The 26,294-nt window shown below is 30.2% G+C and overlaps 1 protein-coding gene across 8 annotated transcripts in view; it reads right to left on the reverse strand.

The window, feature by feature from the left end:
• The window catches only part of LOC122519548 (mitogen-activated protein kinase-binding protein 1), a 99,276-nt gene that overhangs the window by 7,858 nt on the left and 65,124 nt on the right, over positions 1 to 26,294 (reverse strand). For 7 of the 8 annotated variants that reach the window (XM_043639071.1, XM_043639070.1, XM_043639067.1 and 4 more), the window contains 14 exons: positions 22,465 to 22,556; positions 7,408 to 7,630; positions 4,343 to 4,558; positions 4,083 to 4,265; positions 3,783 to 3,943; positions 3,365 to 3,701; positions 3,115 to 3,281; positions 2,531 to 2,855; positions 2,225 to 2,435; positions 1,764 to 2,013; positions 1,185 to 1,641; positions 984 to 1,052; positions 587 to 700; positions 47 to 216 (listed from right to left, as the gene is read on the reverse strand). In XM_043639071.1, coding sequence (XP_043495006.1) covers positions 47 to 216; positions 587 to 700; positions 984 to 1,052; positions 1,185 to 1,641; positions 1,764 to 2,013; positions 2,225 to 2,435; positions 2,531 to 2,855; positions 3,115 to 3,281; positions 3,365 to 3,701; positions 3,783 to 3,943; positions 4,083 to 4,265; positions 4,343 to 4,558; positions 7,408 to 7,630; positions 22,465 to 22,556 — 2,975 coding nt within the window. The remainder of the gene's footprint in view (positions 1 to 46; positions 217 to 586; positions 701 to 983; positions 1,053 to 1,184; positions 1,642 to 1,763; positions 2,014 to 2,224; positions 2,436 to 2,530; positions 2,856 to 3,114; positions 3,282 to 3,364; positions 3,702 to 3,782; positions 3,944 to 4,082; positions 4,266 to 4,342; positions 4,559 to 7,407; positions 7,631 to 22,464; positions 22,557 to 26,294) is intronic. The other variant, XM_043639068.1, reaches the window with a different exon arrangement.

Raw genomic sequence — 26,294 nt, forward strand, 5'->3', positions numbered from 1 at the left:
TAATACAATAAAAATATAAATATAAATAGAGGAATTTAAAACGAACCTTCGAAGTTCTTCAACATCCATGGCGTTTACTGTAAACTGATTTGATACAGTATCCTCTTGTGGAGGATAATACATTAATCTGTGATGAGATTTCTCTGAACCAGTTGTACCGTTTTCTCCCTCGGAATAATCTTCTACATCTCCATCATGTTCTGTACTTTCATGATCCTAAATAAAATAAAGTCAAATAAATGAAATATAAAAAAATCAACTACAATGGCATATATTATTTTTCTTATTATCCATGAGAATTGAAGTTAGATTTATTACATAGAGCAATAATAATAATAATAATAATAATAATAATAAAAAATAAAAGAAAACACAAACAAAAGTAAAAATAAAAAATCAAGCTAACGGCACATGAAAAATGCAAAAGCAAAAATTATGAAAAAATGTGTTTGCTTACAATAATAACAAAGTATCACTTATGAAAAACCTTTTCTTTCGAATGATATATTTTCAGTTTGACGTGGTTAGAAAGATTTGATCATAGCTTCTATTCCACGCGCGCGTTGAGAGTATAAGCAAGCAGTACCTCGAATTTAAAACTGCCAAGACTGCTATCATCAGTGTGGTGACGACTTCTTGATTGACGTGTCACTTCGGTGATATTGTTACCTCTAGATATTGTCACGTTACCACCGATCACCTATGTTGGCCGGTCAAATAAAATGAGCATCAAAAAAAAAAAAGAAGGAAATGCAAAACATTACATAAAAATGTGATAAAGGCAAAATTGAAAATTATTAGAAAGAGAGAACGATTAGCAAAGCAAACATTTATGTACAAAAATAATTATAACAACATATTTGAATTCCATTGATTATATATGAACAATATTATGGTTTAAATTCGTGCATTAATATATGCATGCAAAACAAAAAAAGAGATGCATTGTAAAAGTAGTAGTAGTAAAGTTAAATCATTAGTACCTGTTTCGATTCATTAGTTAGTTCTCTGTAACTATCTGGACAAGGTTGAAATACATTTTCTTCCTCTTCCTAAAATGAATTGTATCAAAGAGTTAGTTATAATATAATAAGGCTATTAAAAGTAAAGTCTTTTGCATCTTATAATTTATTTCGGTTATATTATTTATATTTTCGATAATATTAAAATCAATTTGTACTGACCCTTTTGAGTATAATAGTATCACGACGATAATCGCTACTGCATTTAGTTTCGGTACCACTGTCGATAGAACTGTCCTTAGAACCACCACCGCCGCCACCACCATCCGAATCAACACTCCCACGAGGTGGTGGAAATGGTATGACTTCATCGCTATCGTAAACTGACTTGACGGTAATACCATCTCCTTGTTGTACTCTTTGAGCCCATCTTCCTTTCGGTAGATCTACGCTAAGCGGTCGGACAGTTGAACCAACCGTCGTATTTTCCTCGGCAGTCGTCGTATTTATTTGTTTCTTAGCCCAGAGAGGTAATTGACCAACGCTAAATCTATAATCCACACCAGCATTTTGAGGTGCTGGATTGGCGTTTGGATCGAGAAATTCTGGAGGAGGTGATCCAAACGTTTCATTATCTAATTGGATTTCAATTCCACTACCATTAACTTGTGGTGGCCTCCTATTGTAAACAGGAAGAACAAAAATTACTTTTTATTACTTCATGAACAATTTTGTTTGTTCGTTTTTGTTTTAAATTACATAACATTTGCCTTCTTGCATTAAATAAAAAATATATCTTACTTTCCAGCACGCATTGCTTGCTGAGCGAGTCGAGCTTGCATCGTCACGACCATATCGTGAGGCACACGCCAGACAAATATGCAACCGTCGCCACTTGCAGAAACGAGGTGACGACAGTCCGAGCTAAAACGCAGTCCCGTCACCAATTCTGAATGACCTAGCATGGTTGCCATACATTCACCACTATAATAATCATACACACACAAAGTTTTGTCTGTACATGAGGTAGCTACGTAAATTCCTGACGAATCTGTAAAAATTTGAGATATTTTCTCAGTTATTTAATTTGTCGCTTTAAATTTTTTCAAAATGATCATCGTTCTATTTCATCACAAGAGTTGTTGATCGTACACATTAATAATTATAATATTTTCATCCTGAATTAAATGACCAATAATGAACTTTTAATGAAATGTCTTATTTATCATAGCAAGATAGAATGAAGTTAAGGATTTATTTACCTAAGACAACTTTTATGAGAGATCCGTCTTCGCCGACAGATCCTTTGAACGTTTTGCTGTGCTTCCCGGTAGTTACATTATAAACCCTAATATTCCTATCTTGGCAGGCAGTTAAAACATGTTTTTGTCCAGAATCCACCTCCATATCATATAACGTTGTCTTTCCCTGAGCGTTATGACCTCTGGCGAATTGTGGCATTCCGCCTGGTGTCTATAAAAAGAAACAAAAAAATAAAAAACCAAATATACAATGCTTATCTTTAATTCAATTTAAAAAGCAAGCAGAAACAAAGAGAAATATCTTACGGATTGCAATTGTCTAAAGATGATACTCTTATCGGCGCCGCAAGATACCATTTGTAGTTGATTACTTTGATTCGTTTGATTAAAAAATCTCACGGCAGTAATCGAGGAGCTGTGATCGTCTAAAGTTTGTGAAAAATTGTAATCTTGATCAACGCTAAAGACGTGTATTAGTCGATCCCTTGAGGCACTAGCCAAAAGTCTCGGAGTTTCTATAGAGTATCGGGAAAACCTTGAATACTCGAGACAAAGTACTTCCGCGTCGTGAGCCTCTATTAAACACAATTCTTCCAAAGTGGAAACGTCATGGATACGTATATTTCCCGATCTAGAATATAAACAAATATTAAAGACGTAAAGGACGAAATTTCCTAACAGTTTCTATGATATATTTTTTGTTATAACACTTAACAGACTAAAAATATAAAATTAAATTTAAATAAGACTGATGTTAAATTAATATTATATTATATGTTATATTATAATAAATATCTTTCCTAAATTTTAATTGGCAAGCAAATTATCAAACGATTATATTAATTCGAGAGCAAATTAGTTTATTAACGTGTAATCATATAAAAACTCACCTATCACCAGAGGCAAGATGTTTTCCATCAGGACTGACTCTTATCGATCTTACACCATTACGACCATCGTAAGAAGCATCACTCTTTTCGGTTGATCCAGCAGCAGCTAAATCCAAGTCCTTAAGATACGTTAATTCAGGATCCACGTAAAGGACTTTTAATAATTCCTATAATAAAAAGCCGAATTTCTTTAATAAATCTAAAGACTTTTGTGTGAAAGAACACAATTTATTAGAATAAACCAACTCACGCTACTATATATGTTCCTTTTGTACAATGTATCGTTTGATAATACATCTTTCTCGAGATTCCAAACACGAATAGTGTCATCGCTTGAACAAGTGATGAAACTACCAGGCGGCATAGAGCCAATTGAGTCCGTTCCTGTTGGATACATTTCAACACCCCATATGCATGCGGAATGATAAAGGAAAGAATGCGATTTACCGACCCGCCTGATATCCCTTACATCCCAAACATAAATACTATGATCGTTGTAGACACATGTTAATTTATTATTTTGTTCATCGAAAGCTAACGCTATGGCATCTGGATACCTTGCGTTTGCTGGGTGCTGAGACATATGACTGTAACAATGTGGAATATTTACATTTAATTATTATTTCTTCAATGATCTAAACGCAATAAACATTTCGGTTATTCCTTACTTTATAGACAATCCCTGGGCAACGTCAACTCCTAAATAATGTGTTCTAGGTAAAGTAGTGATAAACTGCAGCGTACTGGGACTGAAACATCTGACGATACCCTCGGCGCAACCAATAAAAATATACTTATCCCCGACGGCCATACAATTTGCGCTGCTCGTCTAGAATATAAAGGAAGGAAAATAATAACAAATGAACGAAATAAAATCATATAAAAGATATGGTTCATAAATGAGATTATCGGATCTCTCCTAAAATATATATTATATATATATATCCATTTTCAAAAAGAAACCTTACCCGAAGCTCGACCCATTTGTCCAAGAGCCTTCGATTATTGAATTCGCATAGGAGACCGGTTTTCGTGATGGCGTATGTCGAATCCGCCATTTCTCCTCTACCGCAGGCTACATCGACGAAATCGTTGTTTCGTTGTACACCTAATATAGCTGATCGGCCCATCAAAGGCACGGGTTCTTTATACTATTACAAGAAAATACAATATTACGTTCTTATAAACGAATTAGTTTATGTATTTTCTTTTAAAAATTGTTTATTACCTTGGCACTACGTGAATATTCCAGGTACCAAAACTTCACGTGTCGGTTGCCTACTGTTACGAAGTAATTACCATTTTCAGCGAAACATACTGCCTTTACTTTGCTCGAGACTTTGTTTGATGCAACCTTTACGTTATTTTTCCAATCCCAAACGTTGACGATCATATCGTGTTGGGAACCGACCGAAACCACATACTTGTTACTCGGTGAAAAAGCCTGAAATATATAAATAATAAAAATAGAAGATGAAAAAGAATATAATTAAATAAAAAAAAGAACATTCATTTTTTTTAATAAGACAATAAAAAAAAACATCTATTGGGTTGTCCCTAAAAAGTTTTTCCGCTGATTTATATTTTTAAATATAATACATAAATTGAATATATATATATATATATTCAGGGTGTTTCGTAATATGTGGGATCTGTTTTATGGGTGAACAAGAAACACAGAAATGTTAATTCATATTAAAATGTCCGATCTAATAAGTATAACGAAAATGCGTGAAGGAACGATAACAACGGAAGAAAAATATCAAGTACCGTTGGATATTCTTTCATCCAATGAAAGGTGATTTGGTATGTTAGTTCCTCATGTCGTCGCCTTGTAACCGTGCTGCATCGTGATGCACGCAGGTCGAATGTTAAATGAATATTTTTTTCAAGCGAAAGGAGCCAAGCTTTGAAGTTCGTCCGTACTTTGAACATGTTTTTTCTTTTGTTTTTTTCTCACGATGTTCGAAGACAATATCCGTAGAATACACGAGTGGTGTTATACGAATAAGTACTTAAGAAGTACTTTACGGTACACATAAAGGTTCCCAAGAATATTCATATTATTTGTATAAAAGTTCTGTTTCTTTTTTCTTTTTTTTTTTATTAAAATTTGTTCTATTCATATTTTTCGAATAAACATGCATGCATTGATTTTTGTATAATATTATAAGTAGATTATATTTGATAAAAGTATAAACTTTTTGAAGTAAAACTTCATTTGGGAAGGTATAGGAAATTTTCAAATGTGACTAAAAGTGAAAGGTTTCGAAGGGGAATTTACGGAAAAAATTAATAATTAATAATCTAGTGTGTGTAATTCAATAAAGTTACTAATATAAAAAACTTAAGAAGTTTCACTTTAGTCGCGTATGAATATCACATGCTTTTCTTTTTTGACTTTTATCGTTAATCTAATAAATTTAGAATTTCTATAAAAACTTCAGATAGAAAAAAAAAGATTAAATAAGTTACAAATAATATATTCCCTTCCTTCTTTAATTAGTTGTTACATTTGTGTAAACACTTTGAATTAACACTTTGATTAATTTGAAACGAAGAGAATATTATTTTTTTTGATTATAATAGAGAAAAAAAGAAATGAAAAATAAAATAAATTACAAATTGTATGCTTTTAATAATAACATTTTTTATAAATAAATTAAATAATGTATTATATAATTAAATATTAATACATTACATATATACATATATATATAAACATTATTAAAATTGTAAATATATAAAAATTGTTTATTATCAAAAATGAAAAAATAAACGCGATGACACGCTGATAATATTCAAATTTAATTAGAAAATTATTGGTAATATTTTAAAGTTGACTATTCGATCTAGTTTAAAGTGAAGTAAGTATTGTATGCTATTTCTTTGGTTTCACAGTCGTGTCATCCAGATAACCGTGAGTTCTACCATAAAAGGAGTTCTAATTAGCATGTCAGTGATAGCACATAGCGGCGGTAAGCTCGTCATAGCGAAGACGAATGCAATAGGCGCGGTCTTTTGCTCGTGGCGAGCTTATTCAACGTAATGTTGCATTCAATGCTATGCAGTTCGTTTCAAGTGCTCCTGGCACTCGTTCAAAAAAAATAACCTTACAATTACGCGGATTTATTCTTACTCTTTCTTTTTATCTTTCTTCCTCTTTCACCCTATCACTCATCACTCTTTCTTCTTTCCTCTCTATCCAATTCTTTAAAAAAAAAAAATAAAAAAATAATTTAAAGAACGCTCTCGATGCAAGAAATCACGCGGTAGGCACGGTAAAAAAAAAAAAGGGAAGAAAAAATTAAGGAGAAAAAATATCGTCGGAAGAACGTAATACGATTTGAACGAAAATCTGATCTTCCTAGGTAAAGGATTAATGGGAAAGAAATAAAAATTGGGTCACGGTTATTTTGTTTTTTATTTTTAACGTGGTTTGAAAAGTGAAAAAGGATCGACCTGCCGCCTTCACCTTCACTTTTTTTATTCCTTATTTCTAAATGATCAAATGATTTTTGTTTTATCTTATTTCATTTTATTTCGTTAACTCATCGTCGTCGTTGAATTTATTTTCGCGAAGAAGAAAAGAGGAACAATAATAATTAATAATAATAATAATAATAATAATAATAATAATAATAATAATAATAATAATAATAATAATAATAAAAAGAATGTCATCGTAGGTAAAAGCAATTTGTTAACTATTCGAGCAGAGCTAAAGATCGTGGTAGAATCTCACCGGGAATTTCATTGCTCAATCGCCAAGCGGGTCTTGAAATCTTAGCCTTAAATGTACTCGTTCCCGTTCGCGTGTGCATACCCTACGCGTAGAGTGAAAAGATAGAAAGAGAAACATAAAGAGAAAGAGAAAGAGATACATGCATGAAAACGGTGAGAAGAGAAAATAATTTCACATGGAAAAGTTGTGCGTTACGCTATTAAATGGAAATAATCTAATTGTAATTCAAGATTAAAAGTCAGGATTTCAGTCGATTATAAGACTTAACGCGAATGAGACGATTCATTTTATACGACAAATTAATCAAAAAATATTCATTCGAACTAATAATCCTATCGAATAATTGAATAACATTTTTATCAAGAAATATAAGAATATTAAAATTTATATTATCGATATTTTATTTTATATTTGATATCATTTATTGTAGTAAACGAGAAATGAAATAAATTTGGATATTATTATTTTCCTATACGTAGATAAATTTAATAAACAGATAAAAATAATATAAGAAATATATAGATAATAATTTTTGGATACAAACTTACCACGCAGTTGATGCCATATTTGTGTCCGGAAAATTCGGCAATTTGTATCGCATTATGAGGATCGGATATATCCCAGACCCGAACATTCGGCATGTGTCCGCATTCGCCGGTAGCCAAAAGTCTTCCGTCTCCAGCAAGAGCCAAAGAAGTCACAGTCTTCCGGCAAGCATTGAGCACGTGCGCTTGCGTGTTCCTTCGAGGATTGAAGAGAACAACCGTACAGCTGCGAATACGAAGTCAAAAAGGTTCCTGATTACTTGGACGAGCTAATCAAAAAGTACGAGTGTGATTAACGGTCTTTGTTTCCTCTTTTAAAAAGACTCACATCGGAAAAAGTAAAAGAACAAAAAGAAAAAGGAAAAAGAGATGTCGAACATTTTTTCTCACTATTTTTCCTTTTATCTTTATTCTTCTCTCCTTTCCATTTGGTTAATGCAAACTAGGACATTACTTTCTACTTAATAAATCTTTGAACTATTTGGTCACGGTTGGGACCACACATGGGACACCAAACCTTCTTCTTCGTTTCCTTTTCTTGCTTGCGTAACGGGTTATTTCATTCTAATCCCAAACGACATGAACAAGAGGATAAACGAAGAATAGGATGGAAAAAGAAAAATAAGGCCGAGTCGACTGAAAGGTCGTACTTCGTAATACGTGTCTTTTTTGTCTTGTGTGTGTGTGTATGTATGTGGATCTCTTGTGTACATGTGATACATATGAAACGTGCTTAAGAAAGCGAGAGGCACGTGCTCGAGCTTTGCAACGGCTCCAAAACACTTCGCGCTCTTATTTCCAGAAGAGAATAATAATTTTTTACAGATGTTTCTACCCTTTTCCTTAGTCTCACGAGACGTACCATTTGATTTTAACACGTTCGATAGATAGTATATGCAGATATATTATATATTATATATATAGATACTGATCTAATTAAACCAAATTTCAAATTGTAAATATTTTTCTCGCATTATCCAAAATGAAGAGAAATTAATAAGTTAAAATTAAATTAATAGAACAAACGAAATAACAAACGAAAAATATCGTCTATCCTTTCGACTACAATAACATGAAATTTAATTGTTATGAATTATATATACAGGTGTTTCGTGATACGTGGGGCCTACTTCAGGAATGAACAGGGGACGCATAAAAAATTGGAAAAAAAGGTAATATAAATGTTTACGTGAATTTTTATCATTATTGTTGTGTTCTCTGTTTACTTCTGAACTAGATCCAATATATTACGAAATACCTTTGTATATATTAATACTAGTAGATGGTATAACGACTAGTTAAATAATTGGTTTTAATTAAATTTGGAATTAAAATTCTCCATTCAATGTTACTGCTATACGTAATTTGTCTATACGACAATTATAATAAAAAATATTATTTTACAATAACAGTATGAATAAAAGTAAATAAAATGTATCGATTGGTTTAATATTAATTATAAATCGGCAAAGGAGGATGTTCTGATAGCATTAGAATATTTTTCAGTAGTAAAAGAAGTGTAATGATCAGACCGTTATATAGATCGAGTAAGTAAAAAGCAATGGAATGAATGAATGAATGAATGAAAAGAACAGAAAAGAAACGACATTAAGGAAAAGATGGTGTCTCTCGATTTATCGAATCTCGATATTTGCTATTTCCCTTTGATTGACCTCCTTTTTTTCTCTCTTTCGATTGGTGTCGAGTACGCTACGTCACGATTACACGGCTCGTTACATTTTCGATCGAATTGCGTATGAATGAACGCTTCCGTATACTCGTTGAAAGAATGACACGGTGATATTATAGCAAGTTGTACCCCCGTTCTCGATGTAGACGATACTCGCGTGGTATTTTGCCGTAATTTGAGACATATATTCTTCTCCTCTTCCTCCTCCTCCTCATCCTCCTCCTCTTTTTCCTCTTTCTCTTCAGCTGTCACAACCATCAATGCGTTGGCGGTCGTGTATTGCATTCGATTCATTCGTTCGTTTCTTCCTTCTTCTCTATTTTTCTTCTTCTCGTCTGTTTTTTTTTTTTTACTCTTTTCTTTTGGACTTAACCGCAATCGTGTCGATACACTTCCACTTGCGGATCATCGTCTCGTTTTCTTTGCCACATGGTTCACCGACGTTCATACAAATTTGACGTATTTTTGTAGTTTATGAGGGTCACCCCGTGTTATGAATTGCAAAAAATCGAATTTTTTTTTCTGCGTAAATTGATTCCTATACTTGTTTAGAATATGCTGATACAATGATTTTCCAATATTCGAAGTTTTTGGAATACAATTCCTATACAAATTTACACTTATATATACATGCATAGAAAGAGATTTACATTAGATGATCACATGTTTTTTCAAACTTATTTTTAAATTTTAAGATTAAACTGATCTTAAATCTTCTTAGTTTGGCATATTGTAAAGCGTAACAGCTACGAAAAATAAGTTCGAAATCAGAGATCATTTTATAAGTTGTTAGTTTTCGCAATGAGTAATAAAAAAGGAAGTAAGGGCGGTAATATTCATCCTGGTCGTCATAAGAAACGAAGGTTTAGTGAAAATCGTTATACAACGAAAAATGATACGGAATTTACATCAGCTTCTGTTAAGAAACTGAAAGATAGTATGAATATAGAAGTGCCCGTCACTTCAAATTTTGCCTATTGCATTATGGAGTTTGCATCTGTATTTTCTGCTATCTCTGCAAGTGTCATGTGTAAAAAATGTAAAAGTGATGTGTCTCTCATTCAATCAAGTTTATGAGGCTTAGGTTTTAAAATTATTCAATCTTACAAGTGTGAGAGACAGCAGTTCATAAAGTCAACATCTTCAACGAAGGATTTCAAAGAGTTATAAAAATATTAGCGACAATGGGATGCTCAATTGGCCACGAAGCGCATGATTACGCGCAAAGTCGTGATGAAGCGCGCATCATATGAGTGATGTCGTAAAACAAGGCAGAATTAAAGCAAGAACAGAGCAAACAGCTTTAAGGAACTTCCAAGTGGATGAGGAAGGAATTCTCTATGGACCGGATGTTGCAGATTAATGGTGAGTTAAGATTTCATAGTTTAAATCGTACGTGAATCTTTAAACGCGCTTTTCTCAAAACTGTGTTTTCGTAACTTGTCTCCACGATATTTCAAAAACAATTTGACCGATTGCTTTGAAATTTTAATGATAGATTTGGCACATGTATAGTCGTAGGATGAACTAGAATCATTTGGTAATTTCGAGCGATTCTATTTCTTTCGAAGCAAAATTATCGACAAAAATCACGAAATTTTTAAATTTATTTTCAAAAGCCTAATAATAGATAATAATAATCTAATAATAGAAAGTTTAATATACGGTTGCTTCAATAATTATAATGACAGAATTACCACTACAATTTAACGTATAAAATATTAGAAATATTTAATATTACTTATTGGATAATTCTTAATCTTAAAAAAAAGAGAGAAATTATAAAGAAAATAATAGTATACTTTAATAATAATAATTTATTTCTATAAAAAATATTAGAAATTTTAAAAAACAAAAGCATTCATTCCGTGTATCTATATATATGTGTGTAATATATATACTAAAGTAAAAAAAAAAAAAGAATAATTTTGATATTAATTAAGATAGAAAAACATAACAAAATTTATGGGGGACGATCTAACTTATACTTACTTGTTAACGAAATACAAAATAATATCTTTTCGGTTTATCACGAAAGAAGATAAAATTGCAAACGCGTTGAATTTTTCGATATTTTCCATTCTCGTTCATCGATACTCACTTTGGTTGGTGCAAGCCTACTAGTGTCTCTTCTTTCTCTGACGTTAAGCTGACTCGGCGGGACACATAATGTCAAGTGGTATCGATCGATGGTCGAATTAAAGGATGCTTCGTTTCAACGAGTCTGCATTTCGTGACTCGTGCTAATCGATTTTCTATAAGTGTTTCTTCCTTTTTCTTTTTCTTTCACTATTTATTACCAAAATACGCGTACAAGTTACATTTATACAGCATCTCTTTCTCTTATTTAATCTTATTATTTCATTCTATATCCCTTTAAAATATTTTTATCCCAATCGTCTGTGTCTTTTTCATTACGTACGATACTATATAATAATAATAATATTAGTAATAATAATTAAGGGAAAATTATTTAAAAGATATTCAACTGATGTTTATATATTGTATCGTTTAAAACGTTCGTATTTTAAAATGCGATTTTTTTTTGTTTTTTTTTTTTTTTTTTTTTACAGACAAATCATTTCTTTATATATTATACAAGAAATTAAATGTCAATATAAAAGGTTTACTGTAAATATCTTGTTTTGGTTACCTCAAAATGAAAAGACACTTGAAAATGTCTTAAAATGATAGTATCAATTATGATTAACGAAAAATAAGAAATTATATATTCGAAGTAAAAATTAATTTTTATTAAGGTAAAGTTTAATAAAATCAAAATTCTTTATACATATAATATATACACATGGGATACTGGATTATTATTATAATTCTTGACCAATCAATAAAGTCAAGCAATGTGGACACGGTCTAGTAACATGGATGGATGACGGTAACAACTACTTTCAGAGAAACAAAGTCAAAAACCATGAACTGTTGACTGTAGAAGAAAAAGATGCAACCTCTAAAAATAGATGCAACCTCTTTGGTAGTATTTTAAATAAGTATGAGAACGCGTTTGTGAAGAAGAGTAACTTAAAACCTGTAAAAAGGGAGAGTAAAAAGTAAAAAGATAACAAAACAAAAGAAAAATCATATAATCACGGAGAAAAATATTTTGTTATACATTTAAATAATGAAAATATTTATTTTTGTGAATTTATATACCGAAGAGAAAGTAGTTAAAATAAAAATAAGTCTAATAAATAGACATTAGTTAATTCTTGTTTGTATCAGACAAAAGCTTATTCCTTCAACATGGTAGGATCCTCAATGTTGAACAGAAGACAACTAATTTTTTTTTATTAGATCTTCTACTAGCTACTGAGAAAATTGCTAGCCAACTTCTTCTTTCCTCTTTCCTCTCTCTTTTTTTCTCTCCGTCTCTCTCTATTTCTCTTTTGGCAAATCGTTTTTCTCGATCGCTTCGTAAACCGTTGGCAGAATTCTCTTCGTATTCCTGAACCGTGCGAGGATCTACCATTTACGTAGGCGCGAGCAACTTCCGTTTCTGCTTCACTTTCAACCGTGAAAGACAAGCCTGACATTAACGTACGATAAGCAACAGAGGTTAAAGAACTCTCCTATACGTATTTTGTTTCTTTTTATTTCTTATTTTGTGCGTTAATTATTAAAAAAAAAAACACCATTATGCTAATATAAACGAAATAATAGTATCAATTATAAAGGATAACAAAAAATAAATATTCACCTTATTCGATACGTGATTTAATTATTTTCAAACAGTTACTCGATAAATTGATTATTATACGATCGATTAATGTAACTACTTTAATGAACAATTATGGAATATACAAAAATTAATATAACGTCTTTGGAGGGTAGTGGATTGTATGAGAAAGTGTCGCAAAAAAAGTTTTTCTAATTCGTAAAAGAAATATAGTAATAAAGATGATTATAGTTATAATTACAAAAATCAAGACACGATGCATAATAAACAAATTGGAAGTAATCCAAATTAGAGTAATCCCGAAAAAAAAAGAGAGACAAAAAGATCAAATTTTAATACAGAATATACGACGATAAATTCTCGTAGTTAATTTTTTGTTCTTTTTCTACAAAATATGATTAAATATATCGAATAAATCAACGGAAACACAATTATTCATTAGTGATTAGTTTAAAACAATTATCGAGATTATCCCAATAAGCGTTCCGTATAATTGAGAGATTTTTAAAAGAAACGAGTGACGTAATGATTGAAAAGAAAAAAAATTGTTTCCTCTTTCGGAGATAAGCGTCATTTGCATTGTACATGTAAAAACGTATAAACTTATAATGACGTTTCTCGTAGATACATAGTTATACACATACATACGCGTATAACAATGGTACGATAACGTCACTCATTATCTATCTCGAGACCTTGTCTTTTAAAATTCGTTTCAAACGAGGACAACGAAGAAGAAAATGAAGATGAAGATGAAGATGAAGAAGAAGAAGAAGAAGAAGAAGAAGAAGTCGATCGACCGAATATCGCTAGGAGGTCTTTAAATGAGATACTCTCGTGGGAAATTGAGACGTTCAAGTCGTTGTATTCTCGCGCGAGTTCGTTGAATTATTCAGCAATCGGAAGAGATCTTTCGTTATTGCTAAGATCGTAGAAGATATCGTTTAAGATCGTTGATGCATGACTCTTCCCAACCGTTTTTATCATGTTACCTATGATTATTTGTTAATTTTTTTCTTTACTTTGTTTCGTTTCGTTTTTAAACACGACTTTAAAAAACAAATTATGAATATAGATTTCTTTTTTTTTTCCCCCTTCTATTTCATTTATCGTTCTTTAATAATGTATTTTATTCTTTTTTTCTTTTCATTTTGTACAATTATTGTCAAGAAATTTAAATTTATTTACACATTGCAATATATTATTATTATTATTATTATTATTATTATTTTTGTCCTTTTAATGAAATTTTTAATTACGTATATAATAAGAATGTAATTACGTATGTTTCGTTGATACGCAAATTATTGTATTATTATTTGATAATTTTTACGTTTCCAGGTTTGTTTTTATAAAATCATTAAAATTGTGATTTATTTCTTCGTTGAATATTTAAGGCATTTGTTTTTGTTTGTTTCTTTTTAAATTTGTCCAATTATGTTTAAGAAGATGGAAATGAGTAATTTATTTTTCTAGTTCTTGTGTAAATGAAATTTCTCGTTGATTGCATTACCTTTATATCATTTCTCTCTCCTTCAATAATCGTGAATCGTTTTATAGGGTTTGTTTTATAATAGGCTGGCGTACTTATGGCTTTCTTTCTTTGGACAAGACGATGAAAGGGGAGGCTTGGGGCCGTGTGAAGGAGGCACCACACTTTCCGTGACTTCGACCTAGTGAAACTAGCACACACCGGGCGTGCACGAATAACGCAAATACGATGGAAATCGTTTATACAACACTGAAGAACGATAGCCATGTTGAACCCATAACTAATATAAGACGTTCGTGAGATAAACGAAAACACTTACTTCGACATAAAATTCAATAGGAATAACTGAATAAATAATTTAATCAGTAAATGAAAACAAAAATAATTAATTTATGTGATATTAATTATAAAAATGAATATAATAAATTTTCTCCTTACATTACTCATTGGATAATTTCTAATACTAATAAAAGAAAAAAAAAAGAAAAAAGAAAAAGATATAAGTAGATATCGTTACACTCTATATAAAAAATACTAAAAATTCTAAATAAAAAAAAAAATAATAATAACACTAATTCTACTTATCTACAATTAAATTATTAAATTAATATAATCAATTAAAATCTGATATACCGTATATATACATTTAGTAAGACTTTTGATTAACCAGCATCATGATCAGGGGGACAAACGACACAAATAAATTGATTAATAAACTCTTACAGTTAATTTCGATTAGAATCAAGAATTAGTTAATAAACATATAACAACAGATAACCGAGATCCCCGATAAAACCATGATCTCGGTTAATCGAGATCCTACCTGCATTAATAAAATGCAAGGATACCGAATTGTATGTTTCAACGATGAACGACGAAACTAGACTGATCGAAATTTCAAAATTTGCCTAAAGATATTTTAACGTGATATGGTACGCGTTGGTACACTACGTATATACATATGTATATAGAATAGTTGCATGTGAACACATATTACGATATGCGATAGATCGTAACAAACTTCCTGTCTATTTGCTCGAATGTTATTTGAGCGTGCGAGAATTTTGTAAGGTCGAAATGTTTAAAGGTCACTAGGTCGATCGTTGAGAACGATAATTGACTGGACTCATAACTATTTGGTCATCTAATAGTAATAATAATAATAATAATAATAATAATAATAATAATCAGTATGATCATAATAATCATCGTCATTTAATCGACTAGTATATGTTCGATCATTTTCTAAAAGTTATTACTTGAAAGAAACTAGATATTTTTTTTTTATCTTGCTTTCCTTCTTTTTCTATCTCTTCTCTCTTCTTCTTTTTTTTTTTTTTTTATATTTTTACGACGAGGTACGATGAAGAATGAGAGCGGAACGACGAGCTGAGTTGTCTGATAGATTCGACTCTCGATTTCTTTTTCATTCTTGATGAATTCTTACCGTCACTTGATCGGTATTTTTGATTACGGTATGAACTAATCACACGAGATAATGTATGTACAAATATGTAAGCTTGTATGTTGTATGTGTGTGTGTGTGTGTGTGTGAAGACGACACGAAGAACTGGAGAACGAAGAGGAACTTTCGCGTGGCCTTGAAAGAAAACTTCCAAGTCAAACATGGCAAAACTGATTCCAGTTGATAAGACAAAAAAGCAAAGAAGAAAATCGTTAGAAAACAATCTAACAAGTGATTTTTGCGTGAGAAAGAACGTTATCTTGTAAAAAGAAAGAGAGAGAGAGAGAAAGAGGGAGAGGGGTATAGGGGAAACCAGTTAGAAACTTGATTATATATAAAATCATGAACTATACAAAGTGTTTCTACATCACGTATGAAGATCTCTTTTTTTAGATCGAGATATATTATGTATGTAAATAAATGTGAACGCGGATAGCGTGAACACGTCGGTGGTATTACTAGTGTGAGAAAAAGACCGAAAATCTGGCTACGATTGAAAAAGAAAGAGAAAGAGATAAAAGCAACGAAATGGAATCACCGGAAGGGGAAGTAGAATCGAAAGTCGTGGAAAGTCAGGATGATCGGGATAACGATACCACGAGGTGGTGGTACTCTAACAGCGAGACGAACTCCTGGGAAAAATCATTATTAGCGTTATTGTTCGATGATTCATTATGGTTCCTTAGTAATTTTGTCCGTTTAAATATGGTTTGAATGAAAGAGAAAAAGAACAAGATGTAATATAATATATATAATATATAAAATAAGTATTGTTTTTTCGCAATTTGAAGCATCTTAAATTATGTTGAATGGACTTCGGTTCCTTCAAATTTTATAACGAATCTGGTTGTTAATTTTGAAAGTGGCCTAACTCCATTCTTGGTAAGAAAACGCATATTATTCACTTAACAATTGCCATTATTTTAATAGGAACTGTTATTTCAACACCTTCAGATACACTTAAGCAACATAACACATTGTTATTCTTTACGTATATTTTTAATTGCATTGAAACGCAAACCTTTAAATATCTCAATTTAAGGTTAAATGGAGTTAGGCCACTTTCAAAATAAACGGCTCATATATATATATAGGGTGTTTCAGGGCTTATCGACTAAACTGTGAAAATATTTACTATAAATAGAGTAAGAAAAAAATATATTATTTAAAGTTAGAATATAGATAAAATTTATTAGAAGTTAAGAAGAAGTTTATTTGAAAAAAAGAAAAAAAAGAAAAAAATAAAATTGAAATCTGTTACAGAAAATTTCCTTTCAGGAAGAAAAGTACTATAGATCGTTCTGTATTTACTAGTAATCATTTTTGATCAAACAATTTGAAATGATTTTGACCTAGGAGTGAATATGACGATGTTCGTTTAACTCTGGGACAGTGAAGACGCTTGGAAAGTATTAAGATTCTTTAACAATAATACGTTGTTAAACTTTTAATGTATTCGTGCAATTAACTTATGCAATTTTCAAGTATGTTTCTTAACAAATTTTGTAAGTATTCTTAATGTATTTTAATGATAAAATTAACAGTATCGATTACTGCGAAAGTTTATTAGTTACAATTTTAACAATTTAATGAATTTTCATAACAAAATATGGTCAGTGAATAATGTAATATAGTAGGTGAGTGTATAATGTAAATGCATTAAGTGTATTAAAAGACTTTCGAAGGTTAGTCTAGTTATTAGCCTTTCTCTCTCTCTAATAAATATTATTTTATTATATTTATTATTTTATCTATTCTATTTGATTCTATTAATTTCTAGGAAATGTACAGATATTAATAAGGTATTTGTAATATTAAATATTGTAGTAAGTTTCAAAAATCATTACTTTTTGAATCTCTTAGGCACAGAACACTATTATTAGTAATTTTTACGAGTATTGACGTACAAAATATTATCGTACAGTAATACACAGAAGCTTAAATATATATTAATTAATATAACATTAAAAAGAATATTATTTGATATCATGTAAAAATGTTTTTCGACAATTGTTAGCGTGGTATAAAATTGAAAAAAAAGATACAGGAAGTAAGTAAGGTCTGTTAGTGTTTCGAAAATAATGCAAATCAGGTAGTAGAGGATTTGCTTCGCAAAACCTCATCCGGTTTGTCTATATACATTGAACCGAGCTGTTTATTAAAACGTGCGCTTGACTGATCCTCATTCTTTCTTTCTTTCTCTTTGATTTTTTGTTGTTGTTCTCTTTCTCTCAGTTCGTTTCTCTTTCGATAACGGCAGCTAAAATTAAGCTAATACACGAGAGAGAGTGGAGAAACATTTAACCGCTTTGTAGGAGAACGGTGCGTTGAACCGCAGGTGTGAGCTTGCGGATAGACGATAATTAGTTCGACCTGCAATTAGTCGATGAGCTGTGGTTAGTAATAACTTGTGCCGAGTTCACGAAGAAGATATAATACGAAGTAGTACGATCGATAGATTTTAAACAATCGATACTAAATGAGAAAAAAAGAAAAAATAAAACGAACCAACTCGAATACTTAATTTTGATTAAAGATTACATTTTTGTTAAATAAAGTAACAAATTTAAAAGAAATTATCGATATGGTATTTAATAAACCTCGATAAAGGTTCAAAAACAATTAATTTGTATGTGAAGAAAATTTTTACATTTTTTTTTTCTTCTAGTTTTAGAACACTTATTTTTATTGACAAACTAAATGCGAAGATTTGTTTATAATTAAGAAAAAGAATTCTTACACATACAATTTATCGTATTTAGTAGTGAACGTTTGTTTTAAAAAAAACATCGATAAGTACGAATCGTGAGAAGAAAGTATTAGGATTCGCAAACGTGTCCTTGAAATCTCGATGACTTTGCGAAAATGTACTATAATTAACGATGAGAGTCGATGAGGAGGCCATGTGCCAATGACATCGGATAATCTTTTTTTCTTTTTTTCGTTCGAAACTTTGCAAAGATAATATATGTATGCGTACGTATATTTCTTTAAGATAAAAAATGTTTAACCGTAGGCGAGTTTAGCTTTCCTCGAGACTTTCATTATCGATTAGGCACGTCTGCGTGATTTTCAACGGAACCATGTAAAGGTTCACCATCGCTTATTAAACTTGTTCTATGTGACCGGTCAAACACGTTAAGAGGAAGACAATGCATATCTCTATTCTATAAATGTTGCTATGTTAACAATAAATATTCATATCTTCATCAGTGTTCTTATTTTCTACTAATAATAATGAATGACCAAAAAAAAAAAAAAAACCATGTAAAACAAAAAATTTAACAACGTGAAATTTAAACTATGAAAATTTAATATTTAATATTTTAATATTAAATTTAATATTTATATATATATATATAAAAAATAATTTTGTAATAATTCGTAAAAATAAAATGTATAAAATATACACATCGTTTAAAATATCGTTTAAAAATATTCTTTAAATCGTTTCTGGATATATATATACATTTTTAAATGAGGGGAAGGAAGAAAAATAAAAAGAAAAAAAAAATCTGAAAATGCAAAATAAATTGGAGACAAGATGAAAAGCGTACGAAATGAAAAAGGGTTGATGCAAAGGTGCAACTAGTTGACTCATCATCTAACACGGTATGCGAGATGCGATCTAGTTGAATGCTGATGCTACGAACACTTTTTATCTTTCAAAGAGATATCTTTTTCTCTCACACGAGAACGCACATCTTCCTGAATCAAGATCGGAGTATCGACAATTTAACCGTTGCTCTGATGTATGTAAATACGTATGTAAGTAAGTACATAGTTATACATATATATATCTTCCAGTGTTAAGGACTGTACGCTCGAGACACAGAATCTTTTGGTCCATTCACCTCTCTCTTGACCCGATTTCCGGCTCTTGCCGACCGTACGTATCCTCGTGTGCATATTTTATTGCATTTCGAACGATTATTGCTAAACCTAACTATCTACGATTTAATTTCTGATAATTTTATCATTTCTACTTATTGTAATATACCATTTTTATTAATAATCATGTATAAAGTATTATATTTGACGTATTTTTGATATTAATTATTATATTATTTTAACGAACTTCCGAAATGTTACGAAGTACTGAATGAATCGTTTAATTGCTTAGAATTAATATTTCATTTTATTTCATGGCCTCGAATAATAAATTTAATTAATTATAAATGTTATGTTTGTAATAATAATAATCGTATTCGTATGATAAATAATTTGAATTAAATCATACATCTAGGATTAACTGGGCCAAATTTACGTAGAAACTTATTAATCTTCAAAATGATAATAAATTTATCATAGTTTTGTGATTTTTATTTTTATACAATTTGTAAAACTATCAAATCATACCTCTACTTTAGACTTATAAAACAAATAAACATGTTAAATAATATTAATTATAGTACTAAGTATTGAATAAGCTATAAAAAAGCAAATAATAAAATATATTTTTTTAATAATTAGTATCTTTAAACAAAATACATTTAACGAGATATATTTGAGGGTTGATACTTTTAGCATAATGTGAATCAATTGTGCGATTAAAAAAAAAAATGGAAAAATTGGTAAAACAATAATTAATATTTTAACATCATCTAAATGAAAAAATAATCAAGATAATTTGTATATTTGTTAAATAATATTTTGTATAATTTATCTTGATTTCAGATCAATCTTTAAATATCGAGTAATTGAAACATTCTTCATTGTTCATTTAATATTTCGTATAATTTTTTATTTAAAGTGGAGAATGCAAGCACATAAGATTTCGTTCGTCTTGTAAAATAAACATATACCTGACGCTTGAAAGATAAGAGGGTGGAAGAGAGTAATTTGTCGGGATGAGGTGAAATCAAAAGAAAACCAAGTGGAACTTTCACGAAGTCGTTAGAGATCATTTGAAAATAATAATTTATCCATGAAAACTGGCGCTCAGTTCCATGTTTGGAAATTGTAGAAGGCGAATCCATTTAGTTGTTGCAAAACGGAGAACAATAAATGTAATTTTGTAATAAGAGACACGGGACAAAGTTGCAAGGTGAGCCAATCATAGTTGTCGTTGAAGGACACGGAACGATCGTGATCCGGGGTAATCGTGAAACCGGAATAATCTTTTCATCGTACTTTCGCCATTCTTTTCAATGAAGTCATGGTAAGTAAGAAAAATTCGAAGAAAAATCCGAAGAAGAAGAAGAAGACGACAAAATAGAAGAAACGAGAGAAGTACGGATTTTTTATTGGATCCGTTGCCAGCGTTTATCCATGACCAATGAAAGAAACGTGAACCCCTCATTTTTGTATTTTTTCGTTTTCTTTTATCGACACCTCCTTCCATTCTCTATTTCCTGTTATCGCGATAATTTTCAACTTAATTTTTTTAATCACAAAAAAGAAATAAACTCGTGATTATAATCTAACGGTATATCCGTTTTCTAAAAGTACATTCGAATTTGTTGCAAATAAATATTTTAAAACGAAACACACACAGACACAGACACAGATTTGAAATTTTTATAAAATAGCCAAAAAAAATATATATGTATATGTTTTAAATTATTTAACAAATTGATAAAATATCATTACTTTCCAATATATTTTATTTAAATATTTATTATTTATCAATTTCTATTTTCTTTTCTGGTTTCTTTTTTTACGAGAATAAAACTTTTAAATCAGAAAAGAAGGGATAAGTTTACCAATGGATAAATCATTATTAAAAATTAGTACAATAGAAAAGATTTGTAAATATTTCTATTTAAATAAAAATTTATTTAATATTTAAAGGTTCTAACTAACATATAATAAAATATAAATGATGTCTTAATATTTTCTTCTGATCAATTTATAAAAAAATTTACGATCGATTTATCGCTTTCCCGTGGATAATACAACAAGTCGGCCTTTAAAAGTCAGTGCAGATTCGTAAAGCGAAAGCGCACAGATCCATTCGAATGAGGGTTAATAATTAAGTGTTCGAAAAATTGTTACGGTCAAAGTAATTATCTCTTTGAAAGATATACGGCAAGGTTGGAGAACTCGCAAAGCACGTTTAACATCTTATACATTTCAACGTATGCTCGATTAAAATTGCACGTTGTAATTACGATCATAATTCAAAGATCAATAATTAAAACAATCGATTCACATTAATAACAAATCAAACATTTGAGTTTTGGTATCGTTAAATTATTACATGCTATTATCTCGTCTAAACATTTCTAATTGTAAGTTTCGTATACTTGGCTAATAAATGATAGTAGAATTTTCGATATAAATCAAAAAGGGTTGTTTATTTTGAATATATAAATAAAAAATAAAATTAATAATTTGTACATTAACTTATTGGATACTAAAAAACACAGTGAGTATCACACATATATCATCGTTGTCAATCAGTACAACGTATGGCATATATATTACATGTACATATTGTTAATGTATTTCAAACGGTAATATTAGAAGTTAGATGTAAATTAGATAAACTCGGTGTTAAACACCGTTAAAAGAATTAATTTATGTTTTTTTTTTCTCCTTTTGTCTATTTTAACGTTAATGAATTGAAAAGCTTAGATTATTGAGCGAAACGATTAGAGTTGTACCGGTACAAAAGTCGACCAAAAGTGGGTCAAAAGTGGATCGAGAGATCGATAGATCTATATAGGTCGATTAGATGCAACGAAGAGGAAAAAAAATAGAGAAAATAGATTACTCACCCAGCAGGATAAGCGACCAACTCGCTCGTAGCGTCGCAATCCAGGGCTGCATTGCTCGATACTGTAACACCCAGCACTCGTTCCAGTTTTATCTGAAACAAATCGAAATTGACGGGTCAAAAACGTGTTGTTTACGTACTCGAATGTATCCGGGTTTCGTGATGAGAAGGGACAACGAAACAACTAACTGAGGATCATCTAAATAAAAGAAGAAAAAATAAGAGTAGAAAGAGAGAGAAAGAGAAAGGGTGAAAGATCTTATAACGCTATATGTTCACATGTAAAAAGATTCTGCTTCGAATCAATGTTGCAGCAGCTGCAGCAACTGCTGTTAACATTGACCTTGCTTCTATCGAGGGTAGAACCAGTTGCGTCAAGGGAAATCCGGGGTGTTTACCTTTTCTACCTTATAATATTCCCTTTCATCTTTTTTCATTGTTTTTTGTTTTCAATTTGCTTTTGGTTATCTCTTTTCTCACGTTTTTGGAATATTATATATCAAACCGTGTATATCATTTTTAGAACATACCTGAATCTCGTTACTAGGATGTATGATATATTTAAATTAATATATATAGGTTTTAAATATAGGTTTTTAAATTAATATATATATTTAAATTATAATATATAGGTTACAAAAAAGAAAATCAAAAAAGGGCATCGTAATAAAGTTTTGTTTCTTTTCCTTTTTCTTATAATTGTAATGTTTAGTCTACGAATAAATAAATAGCGCCAGTTTTGGAAAGTTAAAAAAAATACCTCGTTTTTATATATTTTTTACCAAATTCCGTAGTGTGTACCGTTATTGGTGAATGAAATTTACTTAAAAACGGTTCGATAAGAAATGTTTTAAGATAAAGTATAATACTTCAATCTATGTTAATTTATATGTTTATGATTTATAAATAACTTCAAAGAAAAAAAAAAAGAAAAAAGAAAATAAAGTTAATGGAACATATGAGTTAATAAAAGTTCATGACTTGGAGATCTTCCTGTTGTAAGAGGAGAGACAAGATTTATTGAATTACAGGATTTGAAAGAGAGGAATTCGTGTCGACGGAGAAGGCTGTGTGTGATCAACGATCCATTCGAAAAATTACGAACCGTGTAAAGTCGAACAAAGTGATTACGCCTGCAAACGCAGCGCGAAAGTATTCGTGAAACAATGAATGCGTGCTAATGAAAATGCGAGCATGCGTCTTGATTTTTATTTAAACGAGAAGTAACGGTTCGTTGCAGACTGGTTTGTTTATTTCTTTTTTTTTTTCTTTTTTTAGAAGAAAAAGAAGAATTATAATAGTTTTAAATTATTGCCTTTTTTATATTCGTTATTGATCTCAATTCGTATATTTGTTACGAGATTAATACTAAATTCCGAGATATATAATTACATATATTACATATATTACATTAGTGTGTTACTTTTATTTATTCTTTCAATATTTTTAAACACATTTTTGGGGTGAGTATTTATATTAAAAGAACGGATAATAATGGTCACATGTTAATAGAAGGTAGATACCATAATATTCTATTGTAAATACTGATCATCTATATAAAATACTAAATCTTTTCATTAATCGGTGTAATATTAATCACTTACATTCCACACCGATACTTTTTATATTATAAATATAATCAACATTCACTTATAATTTACTAATTTAAAATTATATAAAAATATTGGTCAAATAAATAAAAGATTATTGTATTAAAAAAACATACATCATTATATATATATTTATATATTATATTGATTATTATACGAACATAACAATATAATGCATTTAGTAAAGAAGAAAAAAAAAAAATGATCATAATTGAGTAGTCTTGTCGACATTTTTCCATATATTATATTTCTATGAAATAAAGGATATCCGTTATCGATTTCTAAGAAACGTGCAGCATTTACTTTAGGTGCATAAATCACGTCACGAAGAAAATTCTCTTGCTCGGCCGATCGCTTTTATATGCGTTTTCGATCGGATCGAGACCGCCATTTATGGTACGTGAAAGGATGGAAACCGGCTTTTTTTCTTATTCTTTTTCTTTCTAGTATGTACTACTAGTAATACCGAAGAAGGAATCACCGTGCTACATGGTCGCAACGTCATCGAGGTGAACTCTCTTCGAAAAGAAGAGAAAGATGCGAGATGAGAAAAGGTATTGCTGCTTTCTAAAACTCGATCGACACGATATATATGTATGCATTATTTTTAGATAATATCATAAAACGAGAAAACACCTTCGTATTATTTATTTACGATTAAATCATTGCATTCGAGATTTTTTTTTTTTTTTTTTTTTTTTTTTTTTTTTTTTTTTTTACATAAATGTGTTAAAACTTTTTTTTTTTTTTTAAATAGAATAAAATGATAAAATATATATGAACTTAAGTGTTACCAATAAAGTAAAATAATTGGTATATTAAAACTTATACCACCAACGTAAAATCATCTTTTTTTTTCTTTTTCTTTTGTTACGATCCTCACTACGAATGAATGTGCTACTTTTTTTTTTACTCGATATATTTATTAATTTCATGCTCTTTCGAAACACTATTTTAAAGAAAATTGATAGAAAATCGTTTGAAGTCTTTCTCTAGCATAGATACTTAACTACTCATGATTCTTTCCACGGTAATTTTGTTTGAAATAAAATAAAAAATGAAGAAAGTAATGGAAAAACGACACCATAAGACCGGTATTTTTGTTTCTTTTTTTTTCTTTCTTTTTTTAGTTTGGTCGATTTTTCTTACGTCATCTCGGACAAAAAAATTCGAACGTTCGCCGGAAGTCACGCGTTTGTTGTTCGAACGTTGTTACCGCGACGAATCTAGATCGGCGTAGGTTGAGAAAATGTAAAAAAGAAAAGAAAAAGGAGAAAATACCTTGAACGAGTGTAACAAAGTAGTATAGTCATACTCCATGATCTGTCGGTCACACGGATTCGTTAACATCGAATCGAGAGAATTGTTGTTTCATCGATCGGACGATATCTTAATTGGACAGGCCAAACGTTAGTTGATTGCATTGGTAATTAGGAAAATAGTCTGATGTCACTTGGTAGGTGATCGATCATCCCTTGCAAATTAATATTCTCATGAACGATCGATCACGAATCTTGTTTTCTATTTGTTTTTTCTTTTTCCTTTATATTACACGAAAGTGATAAATCATTTTTAATTAATGGTATATTGCACATTTTCGAAAAAATGGCATTATCTTTATAAAATTAACCCAATGAAAAATTACATTATCCTTTGTTAATTTATCCTATCATCCCGTCATATGTAATAATAATAAAAATCAAATTAACGTCATGATCCAAACGATTCCAGATAAATTACATATATTTCCTATATCTTTTTGAGAAATAATAATAAAAAAAAAAAAAAAAAAAACCCCTATTTCTCTTTTTCTTTCATATTCTTTGTAATAATAGTAATAATAATAATAATAATAATAACAACAACAACGAAGATGTTTTTTCTTCGAACTTCTGACTTGTTCGAACGTTAGCTACGTCTCATTTATTTTGATAAATCCAAGAAGTTAAACATAGGCAAGTAATTACCACCGATGTGGTCGATGTTAATCCAAGTCACAGTAAGACATACCATTGGCTATTACTACTTAACTACTATACACACACACACACATGCATACACATATACACAATCGTTCTACTTAGAACACGAAGAAAAGTATACTAGCTACAAACGATTGGATACGAGAGATCTGACCATAGAAGCGAAGGAACTTAACCATTCGTGGCTTAATGACCATTCGTACTGTCATTACCGACTATAATGAGGTCTATAGCATTCT

Source organism: Polistes fuscatus, unplaced genomic scaffold, assembly GCF_010416935.1.
Source record: "Polistes fuscatus isolate 324 unplaced genomic scaffold, CU_Pfus_HIC Scaffold3, whole genome shotgun sequence".
NCBI lineage: Eukaryota > Metazoa > Arthropoda > Insecta > Hymenoptera > Vespidae > Polistes > Polistes fuscatus.